At 35.9% G+C, this 15,241-nt stretch overlaps 1 protein-coding gene across 4 annotated transcripts in view; it reads left to right on the top strand.

Annotated features, from left to right (window-relative positions):
- The window catches only part of SESN1 (sestrin 1), a 116,539-nt gene extending 107,522 nt beyond the window's left edge, over positions 1 to 9,017 (top strand). For all 4 annotated transcript variants that reach the window (XM_025926155.2, XM_086707549.1, XM_086707548.1 and 1 more), the window contains exons 6-10: positions 1,684 to 1,831; positions 3,541 to 3,653; positions 5,696 to 5,886; positions 7,139 to 7,283; positions 7,838 to 9,017. In XM_025926155.2, coding sequence (XP_025781940.1) covers positions 1,684 to 1,831; positions 3,541 to 3,653; positions 5,696 to 5,886; positions 7,139 to 7,283; positions 7,838 to 7,924 — 684 coding nt within the window. In that variant the 3' untranslated portion in view covers positions 7,925 to 9,017. The remainder of the gene's footprint in view (positions 1 to 1,683; positions 1,832 to 3,540; positions 3,654 to 5,695; positions 5,887 to 7,138; positions 7,284 to 7,837) is intronic.
- Positions 9,018 to 15,241: the final 6,224 nt, after the last annotated feature.

Genomic DNA, 15,241 nt, shown 5'->3' with positions numbered 1-15,241 from the left:
CTATTTAAAAGGTTTATGGCCCACACTGAGGGCACTTGTCAGTGAGCTAATATAGTTTATTCTTCAGGTACGTATCAGATGTCTGACTCAGTTCAATTCAGATACAAGTGGTTAAAAAACCAAAAGAATTTCCTCATACAATATTAACATTTTAATATCAAAATTAAATGCCTTTTTTTTTTTACACTAACAACTTTAATAGATTTTTTAAGGAGCAAAAGAAATGTACTTTATTTCCTTTACTTCTTCACTTTAAATCAATCAAGAATTGTCTTTCATAAGAATACTTACAATTTGGGCTGTTTTAGGAGAAGGTAGCTACACAGAACAGGTAGTATAATGAAGGATAATGTGAGTTGACAAAAACCTTAATATATATATATATATATATATTTTTTGGTAAACCTTGGGTCATTCTTTTCAGCCCTTTATTTGGCCACCGACTCTCTCTTAGGAGTAATTAAGGAGAACTATGTACCAGAAGAACCTTTAATACATCATAGAAACACTTTCTATCATGATATTGTGAGAGGAAGTACTCACTATAGGGTGCTTCGGTATAACTGTTAGGATCATACGAAAATATAAAGCACCAGTAGTATAGATTTTTTGTTTCTTAATGTAGAATTATCCTTACAAGCTTTCTGCAACAAATATTTTGCAAGTATCTACTATGTGCCAGGTATTATGCTGGGCTCTGAATATATACTCGTAAATTAGACAGGTCCCCTGTCTTTATGAAGGTTTGGTTTGAGGGAGGCAGGCATTAAACCAGTATCATGCAGTAACTATTACAAATTGTATCTGGTGCTCTGAAGGAATGAGCAGAATGCTGTGTGAGAATAATTAGGGTGGCAAGGTTTGGGATGGGGGGACAGGACAGGAAAAGCAAGTAAGCTGACATGAGTAGGACCAATGGGTGTAAACCAGGAAAAGAGTATAAGAGTAGGGGAAGAACATTCCTAGCAAAAGATATGTATAATGAGGAAAACATTAATTTTGTGTTTGAACACTGAGATTTGAAATTGGAAGATTTCTTACTATTTTATAAGATAAATTCCACAGATTTGATCCCAGTTCCAGGGTAAGGATGCAGCAGGGTATTGTTTGGCCAGTTCAAGTCCACTGGCCAGTCCTCCTGCGTCTGTCAGACCTATTAATACAGATGTCACTGCTCTAGTCATCCCAGCAAGTGACAGCTGCCAACCCCATTTGCAGAGGTCATGTGGAGAATTCCAGCCCTGTAAGGACACATTTCATTCTTAATTGGTAAATTCGAGCTGATTACTATAATTTGAAGATGATAGACACGTGTTGACAGTGTGCCCAAATGTGCATAGTTGAAGCAAAACCACTTAAACTTTGTATCTTATTTAAGCCGTTGTAAGTTGATGATTAGTGTTTAATTTTAATTCTTAAAACTTAGCATTAACAGTAATGACATTATTACTAATTTTTAAGGTAAAAATATTGTGTTCTTAAAAAACTTATTTTAAAATCTGTAGACCTGTATATGTACACCAAAATATTTTCATTTTTTTATTCATTCATGTACATTAAAATTATAAGATCTATTTTTCCTATATTCTGTTGTCTCATAAGAATTTGTATCTTAATAAAAGAAAATTTTTAAATTTCATCCTTTGTCTGAAATATACAACATTAATTACATTTTCTCTTCAGGTAAGTGATTCGTTCTTTGAGGTCGAAGCCCTCATGGAAAAGATGAGGCAGTTACAGGAGTGTCGAGATGAAGAAGAGGCAAGTCAGGAAGAGATGGCTTCACGTTTTGAAATAGAAAAAAGAGAGAGCATGTTTGTCTTCTCTTCAGGTAAAAGCAATCATTACATAGTCAAAAAAATTTCTATTGCTTCAAAAAAGATCCCCACTTTTTTTAATGTTTGTTTATTTTTGAGAAAGAGAATCCCAAGCAGGCTTCACGCTATCAGCACAAAGCCCAACTTGGGGCTTGATCTCAGGAACCATGGGATCATGACCTGAGCCAAACTTGAGTCAGATGCTTAACAGAGTGAGCCACCCAGGTGGGGGTGAGAATTTAGATAAGTTTTTATCTTTTTTTTTTTTTTTTACTTTTATCTTTTAATTTTATTAGAGAATTTAAATAATAGTTTTAAAACATAAATCCAAATATGTTTTTCCTTTTAGATAAGCTATTATTGCATAGGTGTTCCTACCTATAAATAAAGCAGGCAACCTAGAAAAAGAAGTTATAGTATAAATAGCACTAGACTAAAAGAGGACATTTGATTTGGTTTTTATACTAAAATCACTGCTAATAAACTTTGTGAATGTAAGGCACTTAACATATGAATGCTCTCTTTTTTCTCTTCTTTAAAATTAGGATATTGGGGGTGCCTGGGTAGCTCAGTTGGTTAAGCGTTTGACTCTTGAGTTTGGCTCAAGTCATGATCTCACAATTTGTGAGATCAAGCCCCGAGTCAGGCTCTGCACAGCCTGCTGAGGATTCTCTCTCTCCCTTTCTCTCTGCCCCTCTCCCATTCACATACTCTCTATAAATAAATAAACATTAAAGATATTAAATAAAATTAGGAAATTTTATAAGCCCTGAGATTACTTTTTAGCTTTAAAATAAAATGATTTGTGAAATGATTTGTCAGTTGTTAGACAACTGATGACAAATGTAAATTCTTTATGTTTGGCCTTTATATACAGGCTATACAATTTAATATATAAATCAGGTAATTTACAGGAAATGTATTTTGATAACAGAGCGAAAGAGTGTATGTGTTAAATACCAAGTTTCCTAATAGCAAACAAAAAAATCACATTTTTTTCTTAAAGTTTATTTTGAGAAAGCAGGAGAGAGATCCCAAGCAGGCTCCTTGCTGTCAGCACAGAGCCTAGTTTCACAAACTGTGAGATCATGACCTGAGCCAAAATCAGGAGTCAGATGCTTAACTGACTGAGCCACCGAGGCGCCCCAGAAAAAATCAAATTTGTATAAATGAAGGTTGGATGTTATCTTGTTTCTCCTTGAGGAAAAGTTTTTGTTTCTATTTACTTCAAACGAACATGAAAGCAATCCAGAAAGGCTTTAGAGCATTTCAGGAAACACTGTAAAAATGATTCACCATTGCAGTATTGTTTCTAGGACCCTTTGAGGTGTTAGATCATATTATATATTGTAGGACATTAATATTTAACCAGAAATCATTCAAGTGCTAAAGTATAGAGCATAGATGATTTATCACCATAAAGATTATCCAAAAGGGTGTTCAGACTTTGAGTACATGCTTTTAAGTAGAACTGGGAACACAGAGGGTATAGGAAAGAGAAAAATGCAAGGCATAAAAAATTCAACCATGAATATTTTTATAACAGAATCTAATTACATTCCATTTATTGGTAAGTAAGCTACTTTATGGTTTTAAGACTTAAGTTGGTTACTCACTGTCAGAGGGCTATCCTGTTTTTACTTATTATAGGTAAAATGAATTTTAACTAGCATTCTGTTTTTGAAAAGCTTTAAGTGGCTTTTTTTTTTTTTAATTATTTCAGATGATGAAGAAGTTACACCAGCAAGAGATGTATCTCGTCACTTTGAGGATACTAGTTACGGCTATAAGGATTTCTCTAGACACGGGATGCATGTTCCAACATTTCGAGTACAGGTAAAATTGCACATGACTAGTTAGAAATAGTTCCGTCTGACTTAAAATAAGAAAAAGGCCCCTGGATTTGAGAATTCTAGAATGTTGAAGAAGTAACTTTTATCAGGCAATTCCTTTAAATATATTTATTTTATTGTTGAAGTTCATAAATCAGATATCAAAACACGTTCACCCATAAAACTAAATTACAGTAATGGGTTAGGTTCCCAGATGGTGTGCCAAAACTCAAGTTCATAATATATCTAAACAATGAATAATACTAGCATTTATAGCATTGGTTTTTCTCCTCCTCTCCTATTGAGCCCCAGCATTAAAGTGAGGCCCTGATATGCACCAGGCCTGAGTAACAAGAGAAATGTCCCCAGCATCCCAAGCATTATGTAAAAGTGAGTAGAGGGAAAGAGGATGAAAAATTCAAAAGTAAAAGATGTGCTTTTTTTACTTTTTTAGGGAGAGTAAGCTTTTGCTTGGTTTGTTTTCTTTATAACTTGGATGAGTTCTTACAGATAGCACAGACAATAAACCATGACAATTACAGTATCCTAATTCCCTGTGAAATATGTACTGAATGTTATTTGGAGCAATGAACATTTTTGAGGGTTTTAAATTAAACTTTGAGAGGATTCACATAAATAGTGATGTGGGGAGTAGAATTATTTTTGGTAGACCCAGTTTCTTTAGCTCCAAAATCATGAAGTCTGAAATATACATTAAAACTTCCTCTGTATAATTCTGTATCTATTGAGTCTATGGAAACTTAGGGACCTAGTGGTCCTCTAGGATACTACTAGGCTCCTCCTTTGTTCTTGCTTGGTAGGAGGCACTATGCTAAAAGTGCGTTGCAAATATATCTCAGGAGCAACAGTAGCTATATTCTCTGTTTCCACAGTAAAAGTTAAGAATCATCAGTTAATCAATTATTGATTGATTAATTCATCAATTTATTCTGTTCTTTAAGCTTTGTAAGACTGCTCTCAATCCAGTCCATTAATAGAAACATCAGCATAACTGTATTCCTTAAATAGCCTATTGTATAAAAATTTAGGTAAATATTTAATTCAGATGAGTTGTTATTCCCAACTTCCTCAGTTATTGTGAGGGTCCAGTGTTAATAACTATTTTATCAAAATTATGAAAATTTGGGAACTGGAAAATTGTGTTTCTTTGCTCAAGGGATGAAGATGTTTAAAGGGACAAAAATTAGGCACAAGGAAGAGTTACAGAATATTTCTACTTGATAGTATAATTGTGTCATGAAATACAATAATTAGAATTGAAGACATCATGTGGGTTGGAAATGTTATGGCATGAGTTAGGATTTGAGAGATTTGCATGGTCCAAAAGCATGGGCATTGTAAAGCAGAGGAGACTATAAGCAATAATTGAGCTTAGATTGAGGGAAGCGATCATAAAGAAATTGGCTGGGCTGCTGAGTGCTTCAAGCAAAGGATTCCTACTTCTGATTACTGTGAAGCTAGTTTAAAATCGGTCAGGTTTGTAGGTTTTAACCAGAGTAATAACATGTCAAAGAGGTGTTTCAGGAAAATAAATATGAGAGCAACGTAGAAGTAGCATAGGGGCTTATTTTGCTTGAGGTAGAAAGAAAGGAAGCAGGGAGATTTAGTGTAAGAAAACTAATTAGGAGATTCAGTTAATTATGCTAAGAATTAGGAGGTAGGAGGAAAAGGAATGAGTGATGGTTGTATTGAATTAAAAATTTACAAACTTTGAGGACCATTTAAATAGCTGCAGCAATGGAAAGGGAGAGAGGACTTCCAAGATGGGTCATCTCTGGATGCTGAGTGAGGAGACGGTGAGAGAGAGAGAGAGACCTGAAAATGGGTGGCCTGTGTTTAGGAGAGAAGAATTCCACTGGTTTTTAAGCTCACTGAATTACAAAAGGTTTGCATGCTGTAGAGAACATACTAGAAAGGCAGTGGATTCCAACTGCCAGTAATCTCACCTAGGTCTACTGCTTTGCCATATGAACTATACTTGGCCACATTTTAATTATTCACATTTGTTCTGTTCTCTGTATTTAGGACTATTGCTGGGAAGACCATGGTTATTCTTTGGTAAATCGCCTTTATCCAGATGTGGGACAGTTGATTGATGAAAAATTTCACATTGCTTACAATCTTACTTATAATACAATGGCAATGCACAAAGATGTTGATACCTCAATGCTTAGACGGGCTATTTGGAACTATATTCACTGCATGTTTGGAATAAGGTTAGTTTGTTTTCTTATGTTTACAAAGAAATATTTTCCTTTGAGCTAAATTATTCAAGTGCTTGGAACATATATACACAGAGATGCACTATATATATGTATATATATATTACATATATGTATAATATAATATTCATAAACCATCCCTTCCCCAATAGCTTATTTTTATGCCACTTATGAGTCAAAGAACCAATTTAATGCAGCTTGGTTTATTTCCTCTCTCCTAGCTAGGCAGAAGGGAAAGTTAGGGACATTGCCTCTGGCCCATAGAGGAAAAGTTTGTCACCAGACATCTTTGATATCTTTTCTCTTTGTATCATCTCCTGTCATCTTGGATCTAAGTACCCTTATAGTGCCCTCCTGGCTATTCTCAAGCTCCTTCTGAAGAGTACCTGCTCCCATGATACTTCATCAAAATGCAAAACTTCCATGTCCTGTTAGGTATTCAGCCATATTATGTTATACAGGAAATGCAGCCATTATATACCACCTTCTAACAGATGTACATAAACACTATGCTATAGGGTTTTCTGATTATTTCAGCTGTAAAATCAGGTTTTCTCTTGCTATTCATTTTATCAGTGACTGGACTATTAGCTTCCAAAATAGTAGTAGAACCAGCTTTGCAAGAGCTGAAACACAAGAGACTTGAGTCCCTGGATGTTCTAGAAACTATAACTCAGTGGAGCAGAGCAGACACTTGTGACTGTTACCATCTTGGCTTAAAGCAGAACAGCTTATCCTAAGTGTAGACACTGTGAGGCTGACTATAAATCATCCTTCCCTCTGGAATAATCATCTGCCAATCCCCCACCATTTTTTTCCTCATCTGATCCCAGAAACTCCTGGAAACATGGGGAAAAAAAAATAATTATTGTTTTCATTTACACAAGTGGATTATGATCTATATATCATGCAGTAGTAACCAGAAATATTAATTTGTGGACTTCTTAATTTTAACAATACTCAAATTGTTTCCACAATTTCCTCAGTGTGATTGCTTCTTTGATCATAAATATATACTGTTGCTTGGGTACTGGCAAATTTTCTATTCATCTCCCTAACTTCTGTTTCTTATCCCCTTTATATTCACTCATTCACCTCCAATTAAACATTATAAAGCAGTTGTTTTTGAGAGATAGCTGCCTACACAGGGAGGGAAGAAGAATACAGCATTTATTAATGTCCATACTTTCAAAAGAAATCAAACTATAAATTGAAAATATATAATTCTCACTTTATCTTTTAACAGATATGACGACTATGACTATGGTGAAATTAACCAGTTATTGGATCGTAGCTTTAAAGTTTATATCAAGACTGTTGTTTGCACTCCCGAAAAGGTTACCAAAAGAATGTATGATAGCTTCTGGAGGCAGTTTAAGCACTCTGAGAAGGTATGTACCTATTGTGGTTTGCCCTGTAACTTAGCAGTGATTCTTACTCTCCTTCATCTAATCTAATGACTCTCAAATCTTTTCCAACCAAGAGAAGAACATTCCAGCACAGCTGTCTCTGGTGTCCCTTGGAAGGGAATCTCATTGTAGTGCTAGAGTAAAAGAATAAAGACAGGGCATCCAGGGCCCCACTTCAGAAGTGCTGGCGTGGCTGTCACTGCTCGGGAGAATTGTTTATAGATATAAATGGTCTGGTCGTTGAACCATCTTGGTTATTAAACTATTAAGTGATGATTTGGCAGGGGAGGTTGGTATTCTAATAAAGCAATGTCTAGATTTTCTGAAATATAACAAACCTCTAAGAAGAGATGTAATCAAATATAAGCTCCGTATCTATCCAAAAAGAGCATCAGATGGCTTTCATTTTGAGACAAATTCAAGACTTCTAAGTTATTCAGTGGCACACAGAAAATTTACTTATTTTGGGGGGATACTAGCACTGAAAAGCTGGGAATGCTTACAACTGTACCTTAAATAATGTGTTTTATATTCAGGTTCATGTTAATCTGCTTCTTATAGAAGCTAGGATGCAAGCAGAACTCCTCTACGCTCTGAGAGCCATTACCCGCTATATGACCTGATGCCTTTCCTCCGTTAAAGATAATGGAATGATCAGCAGATATAGTCTACAAGGGGAAGGTACTAAGCCCCAGGACCAATGGTAGATAAAAGAATTCAGAAATCCATTGTGCCATGATTCCTTTAGTTTCTGCTATGTTACTGTGGAAATACCACTGCTGGCACGAGCAGTGAATGCTTGGCAGCTTCAAGTGTAGAGCTGTGAAGAAGGGCTGCCATTCACAGTATTCACAGTATTTTGCTTTTTGACAGTACAAGATGCTGTATAACTGTTTTAATACAGCAAATAGTAACTCTCCAAATCCTGTTGCTTTTATGTTAAATAAGATAACAAGAATTGGAGCATGCAAAGAATGGGAGTTGGATAATGACATAAGCTTTTTATACGTAAAGAATTTTATTTAGATCCTGGTGCTGCTATTTCTGCTGGTGGAATGAATAGAGTGGCTGTTCCAGTTAAGCTATTAGTAATAAAAGTGAACACTGCTACTATCTGAGCCTACATACATAATTTGCGTGGTTTCAAATTAAACTTGCATATGTGTTAATTTTTTTGCATCTAAAAAAGCCTAGAATTACTACAGCTCGGCAAAGACCATTTCGATGGTAACAGTTCATTTCTTTCATTATAGTTTTTTTTTTTAATTCAGCTATTGGATGACATTAAATTACAGTGGCATTCTTAAAGATTTTCTTCAAAAAGCAATCTTAAATGAAAGTGTATAAATTATAAGAAAGCTAGCTATCTTTTGATATGCTGTTTCCCAAGATTCTCTGACACTGGAGGGCAGCTGTCTTGTGCAGTATTTTGTTTCCAGCACTGAAGTTGTGGGAAATGTTGCTGTAGACTGCTGCGCAGTCCCAGGTGCATTCTGCCCCTCTGCTCCTGCCCACCTCGTGGTCCCCACTTTAAAGATTGTGCAGCTCTTTAAAAATAAAGCTGGAAAATATTTTTAGTCAGGTTATCAAATTTGATTTACAAAAATGCTAACTTTGGGAAAAAATGTATTAAGTACTTTGTATTCTGGAAGTGTGAATTGCTTTTGAAGTCTGTCAGTATTATTGGCATTTTTCAATAAATCATTTTTTCTCCAATTTTATGTGCTGTCTCAATCTCATGAAAAATTATGACTTCACAATTACCATTCTGAAGTTCCGTTTACTTTTAATAGCCAAGCAGATTCACAAATAATGCTGTAATCAGATGAGAGACTATTAAATGGCAAACTCTCAATGCCATTTTAAAGGTTACAAAGAGTGGACTTTCATGATCTCATGTAAGACTTTTATGGCCCCATGCCTTGTACCTTTTGAATGGAGATGTTTTAGAGTTCAAATAAGAATCATTAGAAACTGTAACATGCAGCTCTTGATCTCAGGTCCAGGCCCCACACTGGGTGTACAGATTACTTAAAATCCTTTTTAAAAAAGTTATAAACAAGGACTAGAGTGACAACAGGACAGAAAATGGCACTGTCAAGTAGAAATAGCTCTAGTTTTAGAACAAACTGAGGGTTGTTGGGTGGAGGGACAGGCTAAATGGACAAAGGACATAAAGGAGGACACTTGTTGAACACTGGATATTATATGTAAGTGATGAATCATTAAATTCTATTACTGAAATAAAAAAAAAAGGGGGGGAGGTGCTAACATCTTGTTTGATGGTAATAAACACACGTTATTGCTTGAAAGGCCCTGCAAGTAGCATAGGTGGATTTAGCAAATTGTGACTTTGTCTTTACAATAAAGATTTGCCACCAAATATTTTATAGTACATATACATAGCTACAGTTTAAATCCTGGAACTTTATTAATTTGTAGTACATTTTAATTTTAACATATTTATAAACAACTTTATAGTCTTTTAATCTATATATCATTACATTTAGTAGACTTATAAGCTTAATTTACCGTTACTGGTTAGGAATGCATATTTAACTTCTTCAGATGAATATTGTTGATATGCTTTTACTTCAGAGGACACTAAAAAAAAAAAATGTAGCAGGTAATAAAAATATTCATGTCCAGCAAGGGAAAAATCTAGATTTAATCAAATCTGTTATAATGTTACTCATCAAAACATTTTAGCTCAGTCTAGTACCTAGTAATTTATAATGTGTGGGTGAGAGTAGGGAGGCAAAATGGTTCCTACCTTCAAAGTTCTATATTCTGGTGAGAAGACAAGACTATTAAATTTCTTTAATTATAAAATATATTGATAAGTCCGTTTCTTTTTTAAATATTTTTGAGAGGGCAGAGAGAGGGAGACACAGAATCCTAAGCAAGCTCCAGGCTCTGTCAGCACAGGGCCTGATGTGGATCTCAAACTCATGGACCTCAAGATCATGACCTGAACCAAAGTTGAACACCCAACTGATTGAGCCACCCACATAAGTCCATTTCTAATTAGCTTACAATAATATATACATGGTCCTACACATTGAATTTACATCATGCCTTTGCCCTTTTCTGTCTACTGTAGAGTTATAGCAATACAGGTGAACCCAACAAGTTTACATACACTGTACATAGTTAAAATTTTATTCATTTTGCTTAGTTCTTTGTACTTCTTAAAAATAGAAGATCAGGCTGGGGCGCCTGGGTGGTGCAGTCGGTTAGGCGTCCGACTTCAGCCAGGTCATGATCTCGCGGTCTGTGAGTTCGAGCCCCGCGTCGGGCTCTGGGCTGATGGCTCGGAGCCTGGAGCCTGTTTCCGATTCTGTGTCTCCCTCTCTCTCTGCCCCTCCCCCGTTCATGCTCTGTCTCTCTCTGTCCCAAAAATAAATAAACGTTGAAAAAAAAAAAAAAAATAGAAGATCAGGGCACCTGGGTGGCTCAGTTGGTTAAGCATCTGACTCTTGATTTCAGCTCAGGTCATGATATTGTGGTTATGTTAAGCTCTACAACTTCCTCATAAAGTCACAACTTTCAAGGGCAGAAGACACAGCTGACTTTCTTGACACAGACACAGAGAGGCAAGACAAAATGAGACAGAGAAATTTATCCCAAATGAAAGAACAAGCCAGGACCACAGTCAGAGATCTAAGCAAAACAGATATAAGTAACATGCCTTGTAGAGAATTTAACTTAATGGGCATAAGTATACTCACTGGACTTGAGAAAAGAGTAGAAGACATGAATGAAACCCTTAACACAGAGATAAGGAAAAACATAGCAAAGATAAAGGGCACAAGAAACAAAATAAGAAACACACTTGAGGTAATGAACAGCAGGATGGAAGAAGCAGAGAAACGAATTAATGACATAGAAGACAGAGTAATGGGAACCTAAAAGAGAGATAAAAGAATTATGCAAAACAAGAACAGGGAACTCAGTGATTGCACCAAATATAGCAACATTCATATTATAGAAGTCCCAGAAGAAGAGAAAAGGGGACAGAAAATTTATTTGAAGAAACAATAGCTGAAATTTTCCCTAAACTAAGTAAGGAAACAGATACCCAGATCCAGGAAGCATACAGTACCCACAACAAATCGACAAAAGCAGACCCACCAAGACATAATTAAATTTGCAAAATACAGCATTTAAAGTTTTTTTTTAATTTAACACTTATTTTTGAGAGGGAAAGAGAGGGACAGAGTGTGAGCAGGAGAGGAGGAGAGAAAGAGGGAGAGACAGAATCTGAAGCAGGCTCCAGGCTCTGAGCTATCAGCACAGAGCCCAATGTGGGGCTCAAACTCATGGACTGTGAGATCATGACCTGAGCTGAAGTCAGCTGCTTAACCAACTGAGCCACCCAGACATCCCAATAAAGAAAGAAAATCTTAAAGAAACAAAAGAAATCATTAACTTACAAGGGAAAATCCGTAAGGCTACCAGATTTTTTTTTTTTAAACCAGGAGATTTTTCAACAGAAACTTTGTAAGCCAGAGGGAGTAGCATGGTATATTCAAAGTGCTAAATGGGAAAAATCTACAGCCAAGAATACTGTATCCAGCAAGGCTGTTATTCAGAATAGAAGGAAACATAAAAAGTTACCCAAACAAAAACTAAAGAACTTCATGGCAACTAAACCAGCTCTACAAGAAATATTAAAAGGGACTCTTTGGAAGGGAGAGACAAGGGGCACCTGGGTAGCTTAGTCGTTTGAGCATCTGACTCTTGATTTTGGCTCAGGTCATGATCCCAGGGTGGTGGAACTGAGCTCTACGTCAGGCTCTATGCTCTGGATAGAGCCTGCTTAAGATTCTCTCTCTCTCTCTCTCTCTCTCTCTCCCCTTCTGCCCCTGCCCACCACTTTTGGGCCCTTTCAAAAAAAAAAAAAAAGGGGAGGGACAAAAAGTGACAGTGTAGAGGTGGGAAACACAAAAGCCATAAAAATGAATATTTCTGTAAAAAATCAGTCAAGGAACTAATGAAAAAAGGATATAACATATACCTAAAACATGGGGAGGAGAAAAGAATGAGTTCAAATGACCATCAACTTAATATAGACTGCTATATGCAGAAAAAGTTATATACAAACCCAATGGTAACTATGTATCAAAAAATACTAATATGCAAAGAAAAAGGATGAAGAAATCCAAATATATCACTAAGGAAAAGCAGCAAAACATGAAAGGGAGAAAGACAAGAAAGGATCAGAGAAATCTTCAGAAGCAACCACAAAACAAGTAATGAAATGACAACAAATACATCAATAAATCAGTAGTTACTTTGAATGTAAATAAACAGTCCAATCAAAAGACACAGGATGACAGAATGGATAAAGGAAAAAAAAAAGGCCCATCCATATGCTACATACAAGGGACTCATTTTAAACCTAAAGACACCTGCATACTGAAAGGATAGAGAAACATCTATCATGCCAAAGGATGTCAAAAGAAAGCTGGATAGCAATTCTTATATCCAACAAAGTAGATTTTGTTTTAAAACAAAGACTGTAACAGGGGTGCCTGGGTGGCTCAGTTAAGTGTCCAACTTTGGCTCAGGTCATGACCTCACAGCTTATGGGTCTGAGCCTCACATCAGGCTCTGTGCTGACAGTTCAGAGCCTGGAGTCTGCTTTGGGTTCTGTGTCTCCTTCTCTCTCTGCCCCTCCCTGGCTCACACTCTGTCTCTGTCTCTCAAAAAATAAATAAATGTTAAAAAAATTTTAGTAAAAATAAAACTAACAAAAGACAAAGAAGGACACTATATATCAATAAAGGGGGCAATCCAACAAGACGACATAACAATTGTAAATATTTATGCACCCAACATAGGAGTGCCCAAATACATAACACAGTTAATAAAAAACATAAAGGAACTAATCAATAGTAATACAATAGTAGGGGACTTTAACATCCCACATACAACAATGGACAGATCTAAACAGAAACTCAACAAGGAAATAATGGCTTTGAATGACACACTGGAACAAATGGATTTAACAGATATTTTCAGAACATTCCATCCTAAAACAGAATACACGTTCTTTTCAAGCGCACATGGAACATTCTCCAGAATAGATCACACATGTTAGCCCACAAAACAAACCTGAACAAATTTCAAGATTGAAAATTTTTTCTGACCACAACACTATGACACTAGAAATCAATCACAAGAAAAAATTGAGAAAGAACACACACGGAGGTCAAAGAACATGCTACCAAACTATGAATGGGTCAACCAGGAAATAAAAGACAAAATGAAAAAGTACATGGAAACAAATGAAAATGAAAACACAATGGTCCAAAACCTCTGAGATGCAGCAAAAGAAGTTTTTAAAGCAAGACTATAGCAATACAGGCCTACCTCAAGAAACAAGAAAAATCTCAAATAAACAACCTAACCTTGCACCTAAAGGAGCCAGAAAAAGAACAAAACATAAAATCAGGGGCACCTGGGTGGCTCAGTTGGTTAAGCATCCAACTTTGGCTCCAGTCATACCTCACAGTTCATGGGTTCAAGCCCCATGTTGGGCTCTGTGCTGACATCTCAAAGCCTGGAACCTGCTTCGGATTCTGTTGTCTCCCTTTCTCTCTGCTCCTCTCCCACTCATGCTCGGTCTCAAAAATAAAACATTAAAAAAAATTAAAAAATAACATATAACCAGCAGAATGAAAAAATAAAAATAGAGCAGCAATTGATGATATAAAAGCTAAAAAAACAATAGAACAATCAATGAAAGTAGGAGATGATTCTTTGAAAAAAAAAACAATAAAATTGATAAACTTCTGGCCAGACTTAGCAAGAAAAAAGAGAAAGGACCCAAATAAAATCACAAACGAGAAAGGAGAAATAACACCACAGAAATACAATAACCTCATAAGAGAATATTATGAAAAACTATGTGTCAACAAATGGGACAAACTGGAAAAAAATTGATAAATTCCTAGTAACATACAAACTACCAAACTAAAACAGAAAGAAATAGAAAATTTGAACAGACTGATAATCAGCAAAGAAATTGAATCAGTAATCAAAAAATAACCAAAAAACAAAAGTCCAGGACCAGACAGCTTTACAGATGAATTCTACCAAACAGAAGAGCTAATATCTGTTCTGTTCAACCTATTCCATAGTCTTAGAAAAGAAAGGAAAACTTCCAAATTCATTCTATGAGGTCAGCATTACCCTAATACCAAAACCCGATAATGACACCGCAAAAAACCAGAACTACAGGCCAGTATCTCTGATGAACATAGATGCAAAAATCCTCAACAAAATACTAGCAAACCCAGTCCAATAACACATTTAAAAAAATAATTCACCACAATCAAGTGGGATTTATTCCTGGGTTGCAAAGATGACTCAATATTTGCAAATTAATGCAATATATCACATCAATAACGGAAAAGATAAGATCCACATGATCATTTCAACAAACACAGGAAAAACATTTTTACAAGGTGCAACATCCTTTCATGATAAAAACCCTCAACAAAGTACGTTTAAAGGGAATATATCTCAATAAAGGCCATCCATGAAAAACCCACAGCTAACATCATCCTCAGTGGGGAAAAACTGAGAGGCACCTGGGTGGTTCAGTTAAACATCCAACTCTTGATTTCAGCCTAGGTCATGATTCCAGGGTCATAGGATCAAGCCCTGCATCAGGCTCCATGCTGTCAGCACAAGAATCCTGCTTAGGATTCTCTCCCTTTCTCTCTGCTCCACCCCTCTCTCAAAAATAAACTTTTTAAAAAATGAGGAAAAACTGAGAGCCTTTTCCGTAAGGTCAAGAACAAGACAAGGATGTCCACTGTCACCACTTCATTCAACATAGTATTGAAGTATTAGCCACAGCAAACAGACAACAAAAGAAGTAAAAGACATCCAAATTGGTAAGGAAGAAGTACAATTTTCACTATTTG

The sequence above is a fragment of the Puma concolor genome, chromosome B2 (genome assembly GCF_028749965.1).
Source record: "Puma concolor isolate L17-30 chromosome B2, mPumCon1.1.hap2, whole genome shotgun sequence".
Taxonomy (NCBI): Eukaryota; Metazoa; Chordata; class Mammalia; order Carnivora; family Felidae; genus Puma; species Puma concolor.
The sequence above is the reverse complement of the archived record's forward strand: the minus strand, read 5'-3'. Positions and strand labels throughout refer to the sequence as shown.